Raw genomic sequence first — 23,233 nt, forward strand, 5'->3', positions numbered from 1 at the left:
CTTTCTAAACGTTGTAGTGTAGGTACAATGCAAAATGATTTCATACTCAAACAACTCTCTGCGGTCACCTACAGTTTGAACTGCGACCAAAGTTTTTAAATGTAATGGTTTAAAATGTAATAAGGAACAATTTTGTTCCTATCTGTTCTTTGATCGAAAATGTGTCATAGTCATATGAATCATATGATATGTCGGACAGGGCTGCCTAGCAAAATCTTGATTTTTTTTTCGTAATATTTCGCTTTTACGGTACGTTTATTTTTTGTTGCATTCAGCTTCTATGCTTGCATAAAGTGTCATAGAAAAGAGGCGGATACAAAAAAAACTATAGTTTCGTACTTCGGTAGTGATTAGTTTTTTGTTTCTCTTATTTTTGTAATTGTAATGGCAAGATTTTTTTTTAATTTAATATTTATTAGATAGTTCGTTAGAATTTGAAAACAGCGCCATCTCTCATTCCTTGTGGGCAGTACAGTACATGCTTTATGAAAGTGTGCAACTACGTCGTACCGCAGACTTGCGTACAGATGGCGCTTAGCGACAAATTGTTCGGAAATATCGCAAGGTAACCATAACGAACAAATAATAAGTCGTAGAAACCATCGTTACCATTTCAAGAATACTTTGGGAAATTTCGCTAAGTAACGTACCCACAGCTTGGTATACATGTTGAGCACATAATATGGAACGTTAAAGAGCCAGGTTAGACTCCTGGAGCGTAGCTTTATCTTTACTGGATCTAGTTACGTTACGTACTACATAGTAATATGAAACAACTAACGACAAGATTTTGCTAGGCAGACCTGCGGCGTTGTATGAACCTCTGTGTAACCTCATAAGTCACATTTAAATCAAAGAACAGATAGGCGCAGAATGATACGGTGGGATCTTACGCTATGACGACTAATCAAATCAAACATTGGCACGTTTAAAACAACGTGATAATTCTTGGTCTGTTGTGAATCGTGACACATATAATAATACATCTTAGCATAACGCTATCATTTCAAAAAGTTCGTTATTCTCAATAAAATTCTTAACAATAAACTAGAAGGCACACCAAGACGGCACGATGTATCTAACCTATATTAATACCAGTTGAAGGTTTACAGTCAAACTTAACAGTTCATAATTCGTATTTTAAAACGCCTGCTAGTCGGGTAGTTTCGGCATACAATCACACACATACAATGAAATCCACATTTTTCTCAAAACATTCTCATGTGTAACGTTTGTATGTGACAAGATAGCGACTAGAGACTTTTACTTGCAATTTTTCTACCCCAACCAAGTTTGAGAAATAGCGTAGACAAATGCTTGAACTCTTGGTTTATGACCGCTTCGAACCAGAGTTCGTTGTCGGCAAACGCAGAATTAGTACCTTCGATCTGTAAGTACGTGTACGGGGCAAGAGCGAGATGATGTCTTATGCTTAACATGCTATCGGCATCTGGGACATACTCAGTGAGTTTCTGTGCTACTTGCGGGTGCAGCCGTCTGAAGGCGAAGCCGCTCTGCCGGCCTGAGAACATGCCCTCTTCCACCAGACAACGTACAAGGTCCGACGTGTAGCCTTTCAGTACTTGCTTGTGTTCGGAATGCCTTTGATCCTTTTGGTTCTCTTTTGTCGATTGCAAAGCGAACATTACTTTCTTGTACCTGAAAGGAGGGTGATTTTGTACTTTTCGGCAGTTCGAAGTTCCCCGACACGGATGATGGATAAAGCGCGGAGCGTTAGTTAGTTACAAAAAAAATGATTTTTATCAGAGGACCATTTTGCCAGTGTCTATATTCTAGCTAGTGTGTTCGTTGTTCGGCAAAAAATTCTAGAAAACTATATATGAGAGGTAATGATGGATGACAAAAACAAATGGGACAAAAGATAGATGGATAAAAAATCCGTTGTTCAATAGTTACAGCAGTATAAGGGCGGCGACCCGGTCCAGCAGCGCAGCGGACACGCCCAGCAGCGGCAGCGCGAGCGCGGCGGGCGCGGGCAGGCCTCCCGGGGGTACTCCCCCCGCCAGCTCCGCTAGCCCCATGCGCTCCGCCGACTGTACGCTCGAGTACAGCAGCCTGATGTCATCTGCAATATGAACACGGTTTGAGGCATCCATATCGATCTACTAGGATCTAAAATCCACTTTAGTCTTCCAAGAAAAAGGGTGCAAGCTTATGAGATTGAAGTGATCAATCGAATCATTTTATTATAATTCGACTTTGTACACCTCTTTCTCTTATTAACTGTTATGTACATAAACTACTGCTTTCATCATCCGTCCATCCAACTTCAAGCTTTACTAGCAACAAACTCAAACTCTTTATTGCGTTAAATGTTGCAGCAGCAGCAGCAGGATTACAGATTATTCGAGTTTTTTTTCTTGGTGCCGAGAACCTAAACTGAATTTAGACGAGTCGTATGCGCCTTGTTTTTTATTTTATTTATTCGACTGGATGGCAAACGAGCAAGTGGGTCTCCTGATGGTAAGAGATCACCACCGCCCATAGACACCTGCAACACCAGGGGGATTGCAGATGCGTTGCCAGCCTAGAGGCCTAAGATGGGATACCTCAAGTGCCAGTAATTTCACCGGCTGTCTTACTCTCCACGCCGAAACACAACAGTGCAAGCACTGCTATTTCACGGCAGGATTAGCGAGCAAGATGGTGGTAGCAATCCGGGCGGACTTTGCACAAGGTCCTACCACCTGTAAAGTAAACATCGAGACCTCAGCTCTTGCGAATCGATCTATACAGCGTTACATCGTTCAGATAAGCTAGTACTGTACCTGGGTTCGCCTGCAGCGCCCGTCCGCACATGCCGTGGACGGCCTCGGCGACGGCGCGCAGCGCGGCGAGGATCGCGGCACGCGGCGGCGGCGGCGGCCCCAGCACCGGCCGGCGGCGCGCGCTCGCGTACACCTGGGATCACGCACGAATTACCATCAGGTAGAGTAGGCACTAGATAGGTAGGTAGGTAGGAAAGACCTAAGGGCCCGCATCACCTAGGGGCCCCGCGTGCACACAAAAGTAATTGAAAATGTTTCATTGTGACAGTTTAATTGGATTTTTTTTTATCCTCAAGGGCAATAAGTAGGTATTGTTACTTTTTCCACCACCATGTTATTAGGGAATATATATATATGCGTGGACGATTTCTTTCAAAGAATTTAACATGATATAAAACTGGAAGATAAAACGAATGACGTAAAAATCATTCATATCTGTTCAAATATTAGCAAGATATGAGCGCTTAAATTTTGCACTCTATCTCTTTTTAGAAAAATTAAACTTAGTATAAACTTTTTATGGTCTCTGTTGTCTTTATCCAAGATGGATCTCCCTGTCTATTTAACAAGTTAAATTGTTATTTTTAAGATATTTAAGATATTGATATCTTCGTTATTTTTTAAGATAAAGTTCTTTCACAACTCGGTTTGTTAAACAATAAAAATATATTTGAACACATATCTGTATTATTTTCTATTGCAATTTTGCGAGCAGGTGATAATTGAAATTATTAGTTGACGAACATTTTTATTAGTTAATTTTCGTAACACACGAGGAACGTCGGTTCACTCGTGTAAAATTGTCGTTTGACCAGGAGCTCAAAGCGAGGTCAAGCAGGAGCCTAACAAACCGGAATCAAGATATGCTCCGCTACTCACAAGGTTGGTGTACATAGTAGTGAGCGTCGTTAGCAGCGCGCACTGACGCGCGGGCGCGGCGCGCTGGTAGGCACGCTGCAGCGGCGCCAGGACACGTGCCACCGCTTCCACGTCCACCCACTCCAGCAGCTCCAGGATCTGACAGAGGGGGTTACACATGGTACCAATGAGGGCTATCGTTTTTTGTCTCACTAAATGGCGCACTGTTGCGTGAGGTTTTTAAGTATGGCTTTCGAAGTCTGTTATTACCGGCGTGAAAACAAAGTTTAGATTAAAATCATATTTAATACACCTTAAAACCGTACCATAAAAATATCGAGCATGCCACAGTGTTGCATAGTCCCTGTTTTGTTCGGAAAAAAGGGAGGACAAAGGTTTCTGAAAGACAAAACTCTCTCAAAACACAGACATTCATTGCCCCGGAACGCATATTTGCCATAATTAATTTCAGATATTGCAAAATATTCACAAAATTATTCTAATTATAAATAAACCCGCGTAGCTCACCCAAAAACTATGAGATTTGACATTTCGGAGACCTCACGCTACACTAGCGCCTCTAGTGGCGAATTCATACGCGACAGCCCTCATTACGTCAACATTTTCGCTAGGCAACCCGGAGAGCGAGAGAAATGTGAAATAGTTGTCTTAGAATGCAACTCCTTGGAGATAGTGTAGTACAAGCTTAGCCATACTTGTTGTATTATATTATAACTGATGTTATGGAAAAAATTTAGGCAACCGGGCAGGAATCGAGTTGTTACGATGCCACGCCACTGCAAGGTAGGTAAGAGGTAAATACATACTAGGGATGATGACACCACCAATCAAGTAGCGTGCTTTTTATAACCTATCAAAACACGATTTTCCCATTAATTTTGTATCACAATAACTAGTTACGACGTCATTAATTGTTTGTCAACACAATCGTACGGTCTGTGCCCCAGACTTATGTATCCACTTTTTCATACTAATTAATTTCATAGGAAATTGAATACATATGTTAGGACACAGACAGTACTATGTAACGTTGTATTGTATAGTTGGAATATTTTTTTTGTTCCATGCATTACGCGGGTTCACTGACCTCGCTGAAGTATTGCGCCTCGTCCCAGAGCGGTAAGAAGTGTGCGAGGAAGGCAGAGACAGGGCGCAGCGGCTGGCACAGCACTCTCTGCAGGGCCGCTATGCGGTGCAGTGCGTCGCGCTTCTCTGCCTCGCTGTGAGGCGACGCGTCCAGGAAACCTGCAGACAACCTAATTAATACCGAGCACCACGCTGTTACACCTACCCTACGTCACCCGTACATGCCAATCAAAAGGAATGCTTCGTACCGCTCTCGCTAGTTAAGAATACTCTATTGACACTCTTTCTCAGCGCGCACATCATACATACATCTGGCATCAATTAGGCGCCATTTTAAGGTTATGTTTTTGCTTATTTAGATCTTTTAGTAAACAAAATCGTTCAATCTTTAGAACTTCACAATTCACTTTTTATCCACTTGGGACAGTGTAATTGATTTGAAATTTAATTTAATGACAAGTGAACGTCTTACGGCTGATATGATGATGATGATGATTCTGTGGCGTGCATTGAGCAGATGGGCTACTACGAAACTCGCAAATCGAAGTTCGTATCGCACCGTCCCTTTCACTCGCGTATTAAATGACATAAGCGTCAGCGGGACGGCAACAGACGAAGTTCGAGTTTTGCACTTCGTGGTATAGGGCCTGGCAACAGGGTAGACAAAGTACCAACTGCCTATACCTAGTGCCATCCACGAAGACGCGTGATTTTGTCAAATTTAGCCATTAATGACATTGTAATAAGAACCACGGCACGCGTCATCGTGAATGAATCTACCTATACTCTGCAATCGACGCAATGACTGTACTACTACGGCTGATAATAATGATGGTGACGATGTGTAGTCAACTCACAGGAGCTGAGCGTGCAGGCCAGATCCATGAGCAGAGCGGCGCGCGCGGGCGGCGTGCAGAGCGCGAGCAGCACGAGGCCGGCGTCGTTCCGCAGCAGCGCGCGCAGCCGCGCCGGCCGGGACGCCGCGCGAGAGCAACGCGCCGCGAACTGCAGCAGCGACACCGGCCTGAAACAAGGGCTCAATCACGCACGGTGCACTTTCCATTTTTACTGAACCCTATTACTGAGACTGTCTGTCCGTCTGTCTGTCACAGGGCTCTACCTCTTGAGCCGTAATAGTTAGACACTTGAAATTTTCACAGATTATGTAGTGGCCGCTATAACAGCAAATACTAAAAACAGAATAAAATAAATATTTACGGCAACAGGTAGATGCTTGAAATATTCACAGAATATTTAGTTGTAGAATTACTTCAAAAAAATATTATTGAGAGGGGCTCCCATACAAAAAACTCGTTTTTTTTGCTAATGTCTAATGTTGTATAGATAATGGTGCGAAACCCTTCGTGCGCGAGTCCTACTCGCACTTGGCCAGTTTTTAAATAGAACATGGTGTTGCTGGCAACACAACTTTTATAGTTTTAGGTTGACAGAACATTTCTGCCCCCCTAAGCCAAAAGGCGCTATCTCAAAAAAAGCACTTATTAATACGAGCATTAATATGAGATCAATGCTAGAAAGCTGTAATTTTGCACGAATATATATGTGAACTATGCCGACAAAATGGTACAATAAAAAATCCCCCCCCCCCCCTCTAAAATCTAAACCGGAGGGTGGAATTTTTTTTTTTAATTCAGGATGGTAGTAAGTATATCAAACTTACAAAGAAAACTATAACGGTTAAGTTTTCTTGAGAATTATTATTAGTTTAGGAGTAAATAGCAGCCGAAGTATAAAATATACCTAAACTTGGAATATTCCGTACAAAATACGAAATCCTTAGAAAAACATTACTTAATTTTTTCGTAATGGCTAACGGAACCCTATTCCAGGCGTGTCCGACACGCTCTTGGCCGGCTTTATGTTCAAATAATTGCATGTAAAATTGAGAGGATTCAAGTTTAATCGCGCATATGCAAGCCAACTGTCAGTTTTTCATCACATAATGTTTTATTAATTTTCTTTCCAAGATGTCTATGATCGGAAAAAAGTTTTTAGAAGAATCAGTTCATTGTGTTTATTTTGTATGAAGTTACTTGAGGTTTGCAACCTTTATTTAATTAGTAGGTACATATATTTGTTTAAGTTTAACATGTGTAACTTACTCTGTAAAATCGAGATAATTCTTCTGTGGTTCTTTGTCTGAATACTGCTGCACACCAATATTGAGGAACTCTATGCTAGGTACTAGGCTGTCCCCTTTCTTATTTTGTCTGCCCTGTAAATAAATACCACCAAACTGTTAATATATACTTTGATTATTCAGCAAAAATATTACATTAATAAAGTAGTGTTTTCACAAATGCCGCGCCAGGCAAAATTATCTGGGTAAAAATTATATCTGGGTAAAATTACTACTTGAGTGTAGACCCAGAACAGGACATTACAATGTCGGTAAACCACTCTAACGATAGACCGATTATAGGCCTTATTGTCTAATGCACTCGAAATCACAATCATTTTCATCACTCTTTTCTATCACTCGGTAAAAGATGAGGGTAGAAAGATATGGTGAATGCGATTGTGAGCGCTCGCGCGTTATACAATACGGCCTATGTTAAAAAATTCTGGAAAGGAGTGGATAAGAAACGCACAAAACCGAAAAAAATGGAGTGCACTGCTTGAAGGCCTACACTCAGTATTGGAATGCAAGGAGCTGAAGAAAGAAGATCCCTTTATACAACTTTATACTCACCAGCATTGGGTTGGTCCACATCAAATGTTGACTCTCTTTTGTTGAAGCATTTCTTTGGTCCTGAAAATTATTAAAACAAACTTACAATACATTCACTTAAGACAGCTTAAAAAATAGGTCACTTATTAAAACATTAAGCAATAAAGTTCGATTATTACAAGTTTTTAACTCACCCATGTTTGTACATTATGTATGTATGTAGGCACATAAGTATGTTTGTGGGTCAAAACTAGTGATCAGATTTGACTTGAACTTTGGTCTAGATATGTAGTTTGGATGCCAATGCCAGAACAGACATCAAAAAAAATCTTTTTTACATTAACTTATTTTTGAATACAACTAAAAAAAGTTATTCTATGAAACTCAAATCAGCAATCGCAGTTCTAGATTACCTGCCATCTTTTAAATCTGGTAAGTAAGGTGATGTTGGTCTTGAATGTGGTGTGCACTGGGACAGCTGGGACATCCTCGGGCACCAGCTCTGGCTTGTAAGACTTGAACAAACCTAGCAGCACCTGGAGTTGCCGACACATGCTCTGGAAACACAAATGCGCAGGTGCTACTCAGAAATTCATATTGTATCAACCCCTTTCAATCTGTTATTAATTGCTATTTACATAATTTATGTATAAACTTGTTAATAGAAGTTTAGTTTTACCTTTTTATTCTCCCTCTTCCTGGTGTAATCCAGAAGTTCCAGCACTCTGGGCCGGGTGACATCTGTTGGTTTGGACAGTGTGTAGACCAGCTTTAGCACATGGGCTGTCTGATAATAGAAAATAAAATTAGTTATTAGTATTAGTTTATTAGCTTAGCTAGGCCTTGGAGTATTGAGGGAGTGGAGGTAAATACATTCTTCATATAGGATTTGTTCTGAATTGTGGAAACTTTTGAATAAAAAAAAAATCAAACAATGTTATCTAAAAAATCAAATATTTTCTTACAGCTTTTTATAAATTCTGGCAATATCTGGAATACTCCTGGATACCTACTACTGGAGTCCATTGTAATTTCTGCATACTTTTACAACACATTTCATCATTTTAAACCACTTGATTCAACTCGACTGAAGTACTAAATAAAAAATGGTGAAAATTGGTCTATCTATGAGCTACACAGTTACAGTTAACCGAGTTTTATTATAGCGCATTTGTGCCACCTTAATTCTATCTAGTGTAGGTATAATCATAGTGTTGCCTATAGTAATTTTATTCCTCATCGTCTTATGTGAGGTTTAGAGTCCACTTTATTAGTGTGCCAGGGCTCTAACAGCCGGCAAACATTTACCACACTTTTCATTTATTTATCAATAACAAACTTACCACAACTTCATAGGTCAGAAATGAGAAAAATACTTCATAGGCAGAGTCCAATGCAGGAATGTCAATTGACTCGCAGTCCATGGCAGCTGGAAGCAGATCAGTTTCATGAAATAAAGAAATTTTGATTAAAAACATCTAACAACCCATAAAAAAGCAATGTTACCTTAATTTTTTTATAATAGCTCTTATGGAATTAAAATACAAGGATGTCTGAAAACAAGATGGGATAACGAAATCTGGATAACCTTGGAGCCTAGTAAGGCTCGCAACTTTCTCCACTGTAACTCTGGACCTAGAGAAAGTTGCGAGGTGGCCTATGCCAAATGCGCCAAAAGCACAGTATATATATAAGCTAAAGCAGTAGGGAAGCTACGCACAAATCAATCAAAACAAACAAACTCACACAGGCGCGCACTCTACACGGCCTCTAAGGGGGTCTCGCGACTGCAGTACCGTGAGACCCCCTTAGAGGCCATGTAGAGTGTGCGTCTGTGTGAGGGTGTCTGTTTTGATCAATATGTTCGTAGCTTCCCTACTGCTTTAGCTTATATATATACTGTGCCAAAAGGCATATCTAACCAAACATGTACTAATATCTATCATTGTACCGAATTTTGAGAAAAAACTACTGTATTCTTTAAAATTTAATTAGTCAATCATTGTCAGAGATCTGAATTACTGTGGCAATTCGAAGCTTTCCCTGGTGACTTCTCATCTGTATACTTTCAATATTCATTTATCAATACAATCCAGTATGAGAGCACATATACAGATAGATACACACTATACATCTTTTACTGAATGTCTAAATGCAAGCAGTCTCACCTGTAAGCCAGTCCAGCAAGAAGGCTACCCTGGGAAAGGCAGTCTGGTCATGCTGTGTAGCAAGCAACCAGCGTATTGCATAGTCTACTGACCGTTCAGGTATGCTGCTCTGTGGCACAAGGCACACTCCAATACTCACCCATTTTGTTATGGCTGAAATATAAAATATGTGTGCATAAAAATATTACTTTTTCAAGCTTATATTTTTTTTTTCGTCTAAATAATGTAAAGAAAATTAACTGATTCAACAGCTAGCCTCAATACTTGTATCTGGAAGCTAAAATTTGGCATTGATGCTTCCTTCACAATAAAAACGGAATAAGGATTGGATTCTCGAAATTCTTAGTGTAGTGTAACAGGCAAATTTAGTCTTTAATTAATAAGTCTCATGACTCATGGGAGCTTTAGAGACCTACTAGAATACTAGTAGTAGATGTTAACTTAGTAGTAATAACAATGTTAATATACTAAAGAACCAGTATCAATGTTGTTCTATAACAAAGACTACACAAAATGAGATATTACTCAATAATAAACAAGAAATAAATGACTTACGTATAGATAAATTCAACCAAACTTTAAACAAAGTGTGAAAATCTTCGATGTCCAAGCCGAGGGTGTCAACTGCCTGAGCCAATTCATCTATCTTGGTTTGGAACAAATCTTTGTCAAAGCCTTTTTTTAATGACTTGATATAGTCAATAATTTCATCTACGTCAGCCATTATAATTTACAGTCATTTAACTACAAAAATTATAGCTACTTAATTAAATAAAATCGTAGCCCTAAAACAAAAATCAAATTCAGGAAAAACGTTGAAACGTTGAATGAAGTGATGTTGACAATTCGCAATCGCACAGATAGTGATAGTATATACGAACAACAACAATTACGAGCGTGGCCACATGCAAGTCGCTCGGCTCGACGCTCGTTTCCAACGTCAAATCTGGGTACGTGACATTATAGCGATAAAGCTGAAAATATTGAGCTTTTACCCTGGAAAAAAAACACTAATTGCGGCAAAAACACTGTTACTTTTTTTTCATTCATGGCTACTTAATAATAATCTTGGTCTTGGAAGCTGATTTCTTAATCTCATTTAGTAACAGTCGTGGCAGTGGTACAAATAAAAGAAATCGGAGTGAATAAAAAAATAATAACATTATTTTTATCGAAATTGAAGATTTTTTTCGCTGGTCACGTGACCAGATTTGACGTTGGAAACGAGCGTCGAGCGAGTTGCATGTGGCCGTGCCTTTAGAGAAAACGTTATGGTATGGACACACTCGCCAATACCATAATAACATTTACATCAAAGAGTGTACCTATATAGAAAATTTACATAAAATGTGAAATCTCACGTAATACCGGTAATAGACGTTCCAATTTGACAGCAAGGCTACTACGAAACTCGAAACTCGAAGTTCGTGTCGTGTGGCCCGTCTGCTGACACTAATACTATTTTAATACGAGAGCGAAAGGGACGGTACAATACTAACTTCGAGTTTCGAGTTTCGTAGTAGCCCAGCAGATTCGTCCTAAACTAGACACCAAGAAACTACGAACCAGAGTATTGTATGTAATGTATAGGAATCTACGAACGCTCCGACCGCTGGTATTCGATTCGACCATATAACACACTACCGAAAAGCTATAAAGTTATTACGACAGAGCGATAGTACGGTTATATAAATACATGACGGCGTGCGAAGTACTACGCCCGCAGTATTCCGACACTTATGCCGCTAACAAGTTTTATATAAATACATAGGCGTCTACGAATCCTTGACGCGCTCAAGTATTGTTCGTACACGTACAGAGCGATAGTAAAGGTTAATAAATACGACGGCGTTACGAACGGCGATACTTGATAAGTATCGCCGTGTTCGTACACGCCGTCATGTATTTATATAGAACCTTGTACTATCGCTCTGTCATAATAACGCGGCGTTAGTTCAGTGTCGCTTGGCTCGGATCCTTAAAGAGAACTAACGTTAATGGTGCACGTGCGATCTGATATTCATATCGGTCAAAGTAAACAGTATATTATAATATAATATAATGTATGTTTATTATATATACCTGTCTTTCAGATTATCCGATCCAAATTCGCCGTATCGTATCATATATCATACATTTTACTTGCCACGATATCGTATCGGCGTCCGATACCGATATCAGATCGGATAATAATAATTATGAAAAAGAAAAATAAAGAACATAATAATAATAACAATAATAAATAATTATTTCGGGCAACTTGGCCCATACAATAAACTTCCTTGACTCATAAAGTTCCTTACAGGCTAACATACATATTTATACTCAATAATATTTAAAACTATAATCTGAAAACGCTCATACCTAACGGTATCGGATCTGTAGTGGCCCTTAAGCCTTTATAGACGATTAGACTGCCCAACTAACATTACTAGTACACACTAACATTACAGTCAACGTAGAAGTATGAAAAATAGTTTCCAATAACAAGAGGACGACGTAAGATTTACATATTAAATTTTAGGGGTTTTTTAAAGCTTATTTTATAGCTTTTAGTTTATTAAAAGCGATTTCTTTCTAAAACACTGTTACTCCGACTCCGTTACTCCTCATACTATTTTCTTTAAAAAAAAAAAATGTATTCGTTTTTATAACAGGCTTTGTAAATGTTCACGATACATCAAACTTCCATCAAACGCCACATTGTCTATGGATCACTTCGATCAATGTGACCATACAAAATTAATCTCCCTCTGAATGTTGGAATTGAAAAGACAATATCCAACAGTAGACTTTTAGACAACAGTTTACTTGCTTGAAACATACCTATTTTAATTTTATTTAATTACTTTAGCTTATATATAATTTGGGGTTGCAAATCAAAATCTACGCTTTTATTTTGAACCACGGTAGTCGTGCTTTTAAACTATAATCTGATTCGCGATGGAGAGATATATATACGGAGTGATATGAAACTCATAAAGTTCCATTGTAATGTAGAAGAGATTCCATTAATATTAGAGAACGCCAACGTAACTCGGCGCGCTACTCGAACTCGAGTTATAATTTTATAAAATAGTATGGACTTACATGTGATAAGAGATTCCGTCCACTTTTCTGGCGTTTCGTTTAGGCATTTTTTAATCACGCAAGATGGCATTTTTTTACATATTTCTCCTCGACAATCTCCTGTCTCTCACGGACGTCAACCAACTAAAGTGCTATTGTTCACCAAATCGCGTTGTGAACCTTCTTGGTGCGCCATTTTACTATATGAAAAATGCAGTCAATAGATAGATGTCGATGTTTATACTTGTATTATTTATGTATTGTATATAGGTAATATGTATATTTATTTATTTATATTTAGTTACAGATGTATTATTGTTTTATGTATTGTTTATTGTATATATTTAGGTATTTAGAGTTTACAAGCATTTATATTTATTCAAATGTTTTGGTCTATTTGTCGATCCTTATTTTCTTTGCTCTTCTCTACTAATCAAAGTTTGACTAGCAGAGATCCCTAGGGATAAGTCCGCCTTTGTACTTAACACTTTTTTGTAACCTTCTTGTATTTCTCTTTTGTACAATAAAGAGTATAAACAAACAAACAAACATTTGCTTTTTACATTCCCCGCCATTAATGTTTCAGACCAATACTTTCCAAAAAAAAATACACTAGAAACCCAAAAGAACAAAAAAATCTCCATAACTTAAAATATTTCTTAATAATAAATGATAATTAACACAAATCACTTAAAAATAAGCTTATTATTGTTATATATAAAACTAAAAAGATAATTTTAATCTCATCAATTTTCATCGTGTAAAACGGAACTCAATACATACAATAGAGCGTGACTTTGCCTATCGACCGAATTAATTGAACCATCTTATCAAATCGTTTGACTCGTGTCATTTGTCAATTAGTACGAGACCGAAGGCTTCTTTTTTTTTTGAGTGTTTCGTATTGTTTGATGTTTTGAACTGTTGCTTTGTTATTCAAGTTTGATAATACTGTTTTTGTTATTTTTTTTTTACTGTTATTATTTTTAATATGGTGCCAAAAAAGACCATACGGTTTGCAAGATCACGATAGACAAGCAAAAACACTTGCTACGTGGATTAAACTGCAGGCAAAAAGTAGTAAAAAATATAAACTATCACTAATAAAATCGATTACATACCCTTAGCATATTTAATCGAATATTGCAAAAAATCTATTCGAATTTATATTTTCACAACCCTTTAATTGCTCAATGACATGTGTCACCGTACCCATGCTATTTAAAAAGGATTGTAGTAGCTAGATATCTAACTTCGAACGAGGAATTCTCTCTTCAGTTTATTTATTTGTTTTGAGGGTTTCGAGAACGGCTTTTTGAAATTTGCTATGAGGGGGTTTTTAGGAACAAACTGTTGATCTAGCTTGATCTTATTTCTGGAAAAATGTGCAATTTTGAGTTTTGACTCGAGCAAAGTTCTGTAATTCCAGTACACACAATAATTAAAGGGTAATATAATATTGTAAATAAAAAATGAAAAGAGAATCAAAATACTACATACTAAATAATTGTTTTAACAATAAATATATTCTAATCTAATCTTGTTTCTACATCCGAACATTTTACGTCAAGATTATTACAGTAACAAGTACAGTTAACTAATTTAATTACGCTCATTCACTTTCTATTTTTTATAGTCGTATTGTACAGTCAACGTCATAAATAAGTGAAATTCTAAGCATGTCATTATGTGAATGAAAACAATTAAAATAAGACATTGAAATTAACATTAAAAAAGAATAATGGCCAAAATGTCAAGGATATGTAAACAATTTTAATGTCAATGTTTATACAATAAAATAAAAACAAGAAATAATAATAACGATTTAAACAATAAAATAATAAATTCATATTTATGAATTCATTTACCGAATAAAACGCTTTTTCCATCAAAAGGTCTTTTAGTCGATGGCTAGGCGTTTTATCGTTCTTTTCGCTTTTTAGGTTCAGACTTACCCTCAGGGATAGGTGTTCATAGTATTTGGGGCCGATAACGCGCGAGTTTTTTCCTGCTAATGCCATTCAATCATCAAATTCAAAATCAAATAAACCCTGACACAGTGTCTTTTTTTTAAACTTAAACACTCATCTATTTTTACACCTTAGTTTAATCATCCGTATGTGAATTCTAGAAAATAGTTTCAACAAATAATCAAACAGAGAGACAGTATGGATTTTATAATAAGGTTTCATTTTTGAAGCCTCGAAACGAGAAATGGTTGAGGTAATTAGTGGATAATGAGAATCAAAGCTGGTATTCCTAAATACCACAGACAAGATGCAAGCCATCCGTTATTATTTCGCATCTACTCGAGTGAAGTGTCAAAATGAACGAAATTGTCGTTTGAAGTGAAGTAAACAGTATGGATATTTGCCAATTGATAATTTTCTGAAATATGGTCATAATATTATAATCAAACTGTGCATTATTGATGTCTAATAAAACGGCCTGAAAATGTGGCCCATGCTTCTAAACTTAACGCACGACGAATGTCGTCGAACGCTTCGTAGACTTGGTATATATTTTTAGTCTTATAAATGGCATTCGTTTTCCCTCCTAACATTTTCTTTGACTGTGAGCGTATGGTTCAAGCTGTTATAATGCTAGATTTACTTGGAAATGATGAAACGTTTAATAGGATATTCCTTTGTTTTCAGAATTAGAAGCCTACGCGAATATGATCAGTGTGTTCAGAGCACAAGGAGCATTGGAAGACAACAGAAAAAAGTTGCTTGAGGAACTGCGCGCCGTTTTGCATATTAGCAGTGATCGTCACAGCGCGGAGGCGCGGCGCGTTTCTAATGACGAGCTATTGGCTACAATTGCACATCAGTAAGTTGATATTTGATGTTTGTTTTAGCTTTTTAGTTTATTTTTACACACCTATGGGTAGTATCAAAGATGGCTGAGAGTTAAAGTTACCATGAACCTTATTGGCGTAGTGAGCATATTCAGCGGAAATGATGCATTTTGAGCAATTTGCTTAGAAGAAAACTTGGTTTTATTGGAATTAATTCTAGGCTTTGTGGGTGTCTTGGCCTCATAGATATTTAGGTTCTTGACACTTTTAACAGTAGATAGTGGTACTGGCTTAACAATTATAATGAATCCTTAAGGGGTTTCATGCAATTTCATGTAATAATTAGTATTTGTAATCTGACAGGTAACCTAATTTGAAATGTCATTTTTTTTAATATTCAAAAAGTTCTTATTTGGTACATAACAATTAGTAAGACTGAAACTCATTGTTTTTTGGATTAATATGTAATATAATTTAGCTATTCTAGAAAATTAATCATACTTAATACCTAAAATGAATATATAATGAATGTTTTCCCCTACATATTTTGAATTATCTCAAATTAAAATCTGTATGTATTAAATTTAATTGGAATGTAAAGAAAATATTTTTTTTGCAGGTTATAAAAGCAACAGTGAAGTTTTTGATTTATTTACATTGTTTTTCATATTTTTTTTATGTTGAAAGTGAATCTACCATGTTATGTAGTGTTTATGCAATACTTGCAATCAAAAATCACTGTGATAGCTTGAAACTTATCAAGCTGCCTATCTACTAATTAAATTGTTTACATTAGATTATTCACATAGTTTATTATAACTAAGAAAACACAATTTATGAACTTTTTTTTCAGTCTGTCTTGTTTGTCTTATATTTCTGCCTTATAACATGGACATCAATTCTACCATGCTCAAGCTAAAAGGTTTTGAGTTTTTTTGTTATATGGTAGTGAGCAAGCAAGCTGGCGGGCCACTTGATGGAAAGCAATCACCGCAGCCCATGGACACCTATAACATAAGTTGAGTTACAGATGTGTTGCCGACCTGAAGAAGGAGTGGGCTCGTTTTTGGAACATCCCAAGTTAAAATTAATGGAGTTGCAAAACATGGAATATTTTTTAATTTGATGATAATTGATATCTTCTCATATATTATTGATATAGTTTTTCTCTATATCTGAACTTAGCCACCTTTGCTAGGCACAACAGAATCATTATATTATGTTTACTATCAAGGACACAGACACAAGGTTTACTACTGAGCATAAAAAAAGGAATGACTTAAAATAAATTAACTATCCAATAATTTTAAACTTAGCAAACAACAAAAAATAAAACAGGGTTCAGTGCATCATAGTGGTATACTAATATGATGTGTTTTTCTAATATTGATAAGCTTCGTCAAAACTGGTACAGGAACAGGACTCTAATGGGCATTTTCAAAAGAAAGTGTACCCTTTTCTATCAAAATATATTTATTTTTTTCATACACAATTTTCTGAGTCAAGTTTTGTGATGCAATACTGAGTGTATGAAAAAAACGTCAAAACTGAACAGGCCTCGTCAATAAATTAAACCTTGTATTATATTTATAAACCATCATCTGTGACATGCTTTGTCATAAAACTCTAGTCAACATGCACCTTATATTATAGTATTGCAACTGATGGCAGATAATAATAAAAAACCCTAGTCTAAAACCCTCCTCCCTGCCTCATACCTGGTTCAAACATCCCCCTAGTATTAATATAAATAAAATAATATTATTTGCTACTGTTTTGCACTATTTCTTGAAAAAATCACCAATAAAACCACTCAATAGTTCTAACAAATTAAATCCCTTTTTCAGTTTAACAGGTCCAAATACAGGCTTAGGATGGATCAGCGAAGGCAGAAGAAGAGTGCCCTTAATGCCTCGAGGAATCCCTCAGACAGCTTACACAGAGATTGCGGATAAAACTGCTGAGGCCATCAAAGAAGAAAATAAAGAAATCCTTAAAAATTTAGAAGCCGAAAAACTGATTGCTCCAAAGTCCAGTGAAGAAGAGTTACCGGATCCCGAAGGAGAGACCGCAGAAAGTGTGTTGCCATCAAATGATATGATGGAAGAGATGCTATATCCTCCTGTGGCAATGGAAGATCAAACGTCCAAAGTATGTAAACAATTTTTTAAAATATTTATCATTTCATAACAAAAATTAACTAGAAGTTTACATTATATTTTTGTTTCACTTACTTTTATGCCTCAATACAATAAAGAATAAATCACTTCATTAATCTCCTAGAACTGTAAGTGTCTGTATTCATGCCATTACAACAACTTTAATCAAGTATGTGATTTATTGAATTATCAACTTTTTTCCAGCTCTGGGAAACTGAACTTATAAATCGTAAAAGAAAAATACCGGAAGGTGGTTCAATACCAGACGAATGCACCCTACCAACCAAAAACATGAGGAACATCCCTGTAAACACCAATCAGAAACACCTCAACCTATCACAGATATATTCCAAATATACACAACCCGCCACAAGTAAGTTGCTTATTTTACATAATAACATTATTTAAAATTATATGATCAGATGATTAAGACTTTTTCAAAATATAGAAACCATCTTTAACATTCCATATTTTGCTCACAGGTAAATCATCAGGACAGTCGAAGCATTCATACAACCAAGTCAGCAAAGTGTCAACAAGTAAATCAAGTCAACCGCACCAACCGCGGTCGCACAAGCACAGGTCACACCGGCAAAACAAGAACGCCGCTCAAATCGTCCTCTCCAAGTCCCAAATGAAAAAAACACAAGAAGTTCCTGAGTCGCCAGGGAAGCAGTTCAACCCGGGACGCAGATCGAATACGCGGGCCCGCCGGGGTCTTTCCAGGCGAGCTATACGCAGTCTATACTGGGCGGAAAGACCAAGCCGAACTATATGGACGATATGAAGCCTAAAGTGCTGTCGTCCCCCGGTATGGTCACGGAGTCGCCGACGCTGCAGCTGCTGGCGCAGCCGGCCGCCGTGCCGCACGAGTTGCGCGCGCCCAGCAGCCCCGACGACCCCGGCGCGCCGCCGCACACGACCGTCCCGCCCCTCCCCAAGCACGCCAGGCACCCCCATCACGTCCTCGTCAAAGGTAGGCGGCCGGACCAGCCTACCGACAAAAAAGTACAAATGTCCGAAATGAAAATACTACAGAAACCCACGAATCGGGCATCAAAGTCCTCTCGAATCGGCAGGTGGTCGTAGCGCCGGGCTCCACTCAGAAGGCGCTGAACGCGCCCGGCAAGGTCGTCACTACAAAAGTGATCGGCTCCGGGCCGCGGCCGCCGCCCGCCCCCGCTCCCGCTTCCGCTCCGCTCCCCGACAAGATGATCATCGTGTCCAAGCCGCAGTCCGAACACAAAATTTGAACTCCAAAATCATAATCACTTCATCCGCGATGAGGACGCCGAGCAAGGAGGCAACGCCGTCCGCTGCCAGCGTCTCGCCGCGCCCTGAGACCTTCACGCCGAAGGGCATCCCGGCGACGGATCTGAAAGTGTCGGCGAAGACGTTCGTGTTAAATCAGAAACCAGGCCAAAAGATGGTCGTCCTTCCCGCCAAGGCGAGAACGAAAGCGGGGTCGGAGGTGCAGTTGCCGCTTATACATTTTAAAGGTATTCCGACCGGAATGAAACTGGTCCCGGTCAGTTCGCAATCGCTCACGCACGTGTCCAGGTCGCCCGCCGTAACGGTCGTATCGAAGCCCGCGAGCGTGGTCAGCGCGCCGGCGCCGGCGCCGCGCGTCCTCGCTGCTGAGACCATAAAGACCGCCAACTTGGCCGATATCGTCCCGGTCAAGGGTCTCACGCCCGTCACCGCCACCAAGATGCCCAACCCGATCGTCCGCCCCGCGAGCGCCAAGGGCAGCGTCATCGTCGTGCAGAAGGGCGCGACGATAGGCAAATCTCTATCGTTCACGAAAAACAGTAACGACATGACTAAAATAATAATGGGGAAGAATGTCAATCAGCACCTGCAAGCCGCGAAGCCGGATCAGGTCGAGGCCGGCAAGTGTCCGGGCAACGTGATAGTTCTCGAACTGAATAACGATCAACCCGGGCGGACCACCACCATGTCGGAGATACTGGACAGCCGGAGCGGGAACCCGGGGCGGCTGCCCGACGAGAGCAAAAAGCACCAGGCCATCACGCAAGACACGCCGGTGCTCTTCGACGCGCCGGCGGCCGGCGAGCGGAGCGCCGACATCGGCGACCCCGGCCTGCCCGCCATGGACAAGGACGACGACGCCAAGTCCCTCACGAAGGACTCGGACGGCGTTAAAGACTCGTCCAGCGTCACCGACTGGGAGATGGAGCTGGACACCGTCTCGAGGAAAGGCAAGGACCAAGAGGACAAGCTCAACTCGCTGCACCTCGACCTCGGCATGTCCAGCGACAGCGACGGCGAGTACATGGCCCACGACGAGAAGCCCGAGGCGAAGCACGCGCAGGCGACGCAGCGGGCGACACCCGGCGGTAAGATATCAGATGAAAGAGTCGAGTCTCGCCGCGCCGCTCACTGGTCGATTTAAATTTATTTTTATTTATTTTTAGGTGAGAGAAGCGAGCTGTACGGCTCGGGCGCCATGTCGATAGCGACGCGGACGCTGCTCAGCCAGCTGCAGGACGAGGGCTCGTCGAGCAACGACTCGTCGTTCGCGCTCAAGTCGAAGCCGGCCGAGAAGAACCCCGCGGAGTGCGACGCGCTCACGGAGGCCAAAGAGAAACTGTCAGAGAAGGTGGCGGAGGCGCGCTCGCGGCACAAGCGCATCGACGTCTACAGCACCGCCATCAGCTCCGCAGACATCAACCTCGACGCCTTCGGGTACCTCGACGAAAACATCATGGCCGGTGACGACGAGCGCGCGCCCCCCTCCCCGCCCTCCCCCGAGACTCACTCGCCTCTAGACAAACAGTGATCAAATAAGAATCCAGTCGAGACTGACGCGGACATTTAATGTGAAGTGTGAAGTGATGACAGACGAGGCGTAATCTTTGTACGGCTTTATAATTTATTCCTTTGAAATCAGTTCGCCCGGTGTTGTGACAATGTATTACGTCTTCGAATAAAGAGGCTAACATCGAAGATGTCTGTGGTTTTACAGCAGAAGCGATCTAGTTTCAGTACTACTTTGTAGTTTCATATGAAATCGTTTCGTTCTCGATTATCCTTACGTTCAACAGTATTTTCGGATTATGACAACAGCCTGATCTACACTGAGCGAGCCGTCACGTGAAGCAGCAAATTTTGGTTTGACTTTTTTTATCCTGTGTACCAATCGAAATCCTTTCGGATGCAGCTGCCTCGACGAGGTTACTCGCTCTGTGCGGAACTGGCAAACTGTCCTACATTCAAGCATAATATTTCAAGTCGTTTGAAGTAAACTATGTAAACTTATGTGTAATATTAAAAATAAACATAATGTAGTATACAACTCCATTCTGTACAATTTATGTGTAAAATCACTGCATGGAATTATTAACATGTACAATTGTCTCGAAATCTATTTACCTACGTGCATGCGTAAATGAGGTCACGGTTCAACTGACTTACTGAGAATATTCACCCAACACTATAAATATTTAAAGGAGATTTAAATAGTTGCTATATTCTCAAACATTTTTAACATATTAGCCAAAAGAAAACTACGAATTATTCCTACTTTTTTTCTTCGATTTCCTCTGATTTCTCTGATTCGATAATGGTTGTGTTTTTTATGAATTACTACATGCACTGAATCCAGATACTTTCGGCAAGTGCGTTGATTGTACCACTTTTGTTTCATTCAGTATGAACTCTTCTTCTTTCCTTCTCTTTCTTCCACATATCTGCTATCTGGCTGATCCAGTAGGAATAAAAGCAATATCTGAGAGCAATAAAATCGATATAAAAATTTGATTAATAGGTATTGAATTGGCTGGCTAATAAATTGTATCTATAGAGCTGTATTTTGGCATATTTTTACTGGGTACGGAATTAATTGTGATCACGTGATAAATGTGTTCATTTGTTTGAAAAATATGACGAAAATCTCACGTTTTCTGAATACTGAAAATGGGTAAAATCGTCGTTTATAAACGACGATAGTTGTATGTTCCACAGAAAATGCAAATATATTATGATGTAAAGAATAAGATAAAAAAAAAACAGAACTTGCATGGTATTCTGCTGTCTGAGCAAGATCTGTTGGAATATTAACTACACCTATTGTCTCCCGCAATAATACTTGTCAAACCCATGTAGTTACAATTTAGAAATCTTAATAAAAACAAACCTTTGCCAAATTCGTGTCAATTGTTTTCGCTACAATTTTCGACTTAAACCACTATCTGGGCCCGATTGCATAACAAATTACAAGCAAACAGCATTAGTGAATTTCAACACAAAATTGCTAATACTATTAGCTTGTAATTTGTTATGCAATCGGGCCCTGGTCTATATTTTAACCTGTCTTATCGCACAAATCGTAGGTTCTTTAATTTGTAATTTTAAGCTAAATATTTTATGAATAAATCTTTTTTTTATCGACCTTTCAGCTTCCCTTCAGTCAGTTCCAAAACGAATTCTGTTGTAGGTGTGTTATGTTTACACAGATGGTATTTATGAGTTTGTTATGTTTTGTTTTATTTCATAGTCTTAAATACAACAGCTAAATTATGAATACCCTTACTATTTATTATCATTGTCACACGGCTGATTTCAAACGGCGAGTGATATTTGTATCAGGCAACTCTACTAACACTAAATAATTTATATTGTTGTAATGTAAATACGTAACATTATTTTATACTCTAGCTATATTTGTGCAGGGTATTGGTGCAAAATGGTTCTATGTCAAGGAAACGTAAGCCACATAGAATCTTTCGAGATCTTAAGACAATTTTCAAAATATCAGTAACTTAAGTGAATGTTTTTTTTATGTCCTCTTGTACAGTCGATTACAAAAAGATGTATTATTTTTTCACCTTATTATGTTGTAATGAGGTGGAAAAGTGGATACATCTCTTTATAGTCCACTGTGCTATCAGTGCAATGAAGTACGTTTAGATGAACGCTATATTGTTCGCTACGCCGTCCGTAGCCGTCGTCTGAAGTCAGCTAACTATGTAAACTCAAGCTTAAGTAGTTAAAATATATTGTAGACCAATATAGGATAAGGTATCCAAAATTTTTGTACATAAAGTATGTTGTCTCTGTTTAGTCTACTTATAAAAATGGCCACTCAATTACTTATATAAAATGTAGTTTCTAAGTTAGCACGTAACTGTGTGTCCGCCTGGTCGGGATTTGAATTCTAACGGGGCATCAGATTGTCTCGTTGAACATGACGAGAAAGGTACATATTTCTAAATTTCACCCGAATGAATCGACATTCTGAAGAAATAGTGCCATGATTAGAAAGTACTTTATTAAATGACAATTTGTACATAAAATATCTTTAGTAAAGAAATATCATTGACTATGTCAACCCGTAGTATGTATTTGTGTATTTGTAACATAATAATTAATTGTATGAAAGCCGCATTTTATGGACGTGTATGTGCGTAAGTCCTACAGTAAACTGACATAGCCATAGTTTTGTGACTAGATTCACATCAACTTTTCGATGTTGATGCAGGTGAATATGATTAAGATTGCTGTTGATAAAACAATAAAATTGTGGATAAAATAGTGTTCCCAAAATTATATGATAAAATAAGCAATTT

The 23,233-nt window shown here is 38.9% G+C and overlaps 1 protein-coding gene and 1 pseudogene across 1 annotated transcript; one reads left to right on the forward strand and one right to left on the reverse strand.

Moving 5' to 3' along the window:
* Nucleotides 1-409: 409 nt before the first annotated feature.
* Nucleotides 410-10,459, reverse strand: LOC141426838 (centromere protein I-like). The gene is made up of 13 exons (XM_074086046.1): nucleotides 10,170-10,459; nucleotides 9,615-9,767; nucleotides 8,790-8,875; nucleotides 8,126-8,233; nucleotides 7,860-8,003; nucleotides 7,468-7,527; nucleotides 6,878-6,990; nucleotides 5,612-5,778; nucleotides 4,756-4,913; nucleotides 3,669-3,806; nucleotides 2,790-2,922; nucleotides 1,918-2,086; nucleotides 410-1,659 (listed from the first exon to the last, which is right to left on the reverse strand). The coding sequence occupies exons 1-13, from the start codon at nucleotides 10,336-10,338 to the stop codon at nucleotides 1,254-1,256; spliced, it is 2,004 nt and encodes a 667-aa protein (XP_073942147.1). The 5' UTR covers nucleotides 10,339-10,459; the 3' UTR covers nucleotides 410-1,253.
* A 4,521-nt stretch (nucleotides 10,460-14,980) lies between these two features.
* On the forward strand, nucleotides 14,981-21,751 carry LOC141426840 (uncharacterized; annotated as a pseudogene).
* Nucleotides 21,752-23,233: the final 1,482 nt, after the last annotated feature.

Source organism: Choristoneura fumiferana, chromosome 3, assembly GCF_025370935.1.
Source record: "Choristoneura fumiferana chromosome 3, NRCan_CFum_1, whole genome shotgun sequence".
NCBI classification, from domain to species: Eukaryota; Metazoa; Arthropoda; class Insecta; order Lepidoptera; family Tortricidae; genus Choristoneura; species Choristoneura fumiferana.

What these genes read in the sequence shown, in the direction of transcription:
- LOC141426838 (XM_074086046.1), bottom strand. Translation starts at nt 10,338, where the DNA reads ATGGCTGACGTAGATGAAATTATTGACTATATCAAGTCATTAAAAAAA. An exon ending in CTTGCTGGACTGGCTTACAG is followed by an intron (nt 8,876 to 9,614) that starts GTGAGACTGCTT and finishes ATCTGCTTCCAG; the next exon opens with CTGCCATGGACTGCGAGTCA. An exon ending in GGAAGAGGGAGAATAAAAAG is followed by an intron (nt 8,004 to 8,125) that starts GTAAAACTAAAC and finishes TTGTGTTTCCAG; the next exon opens with AGCATGTGTCGGCAACTCCA.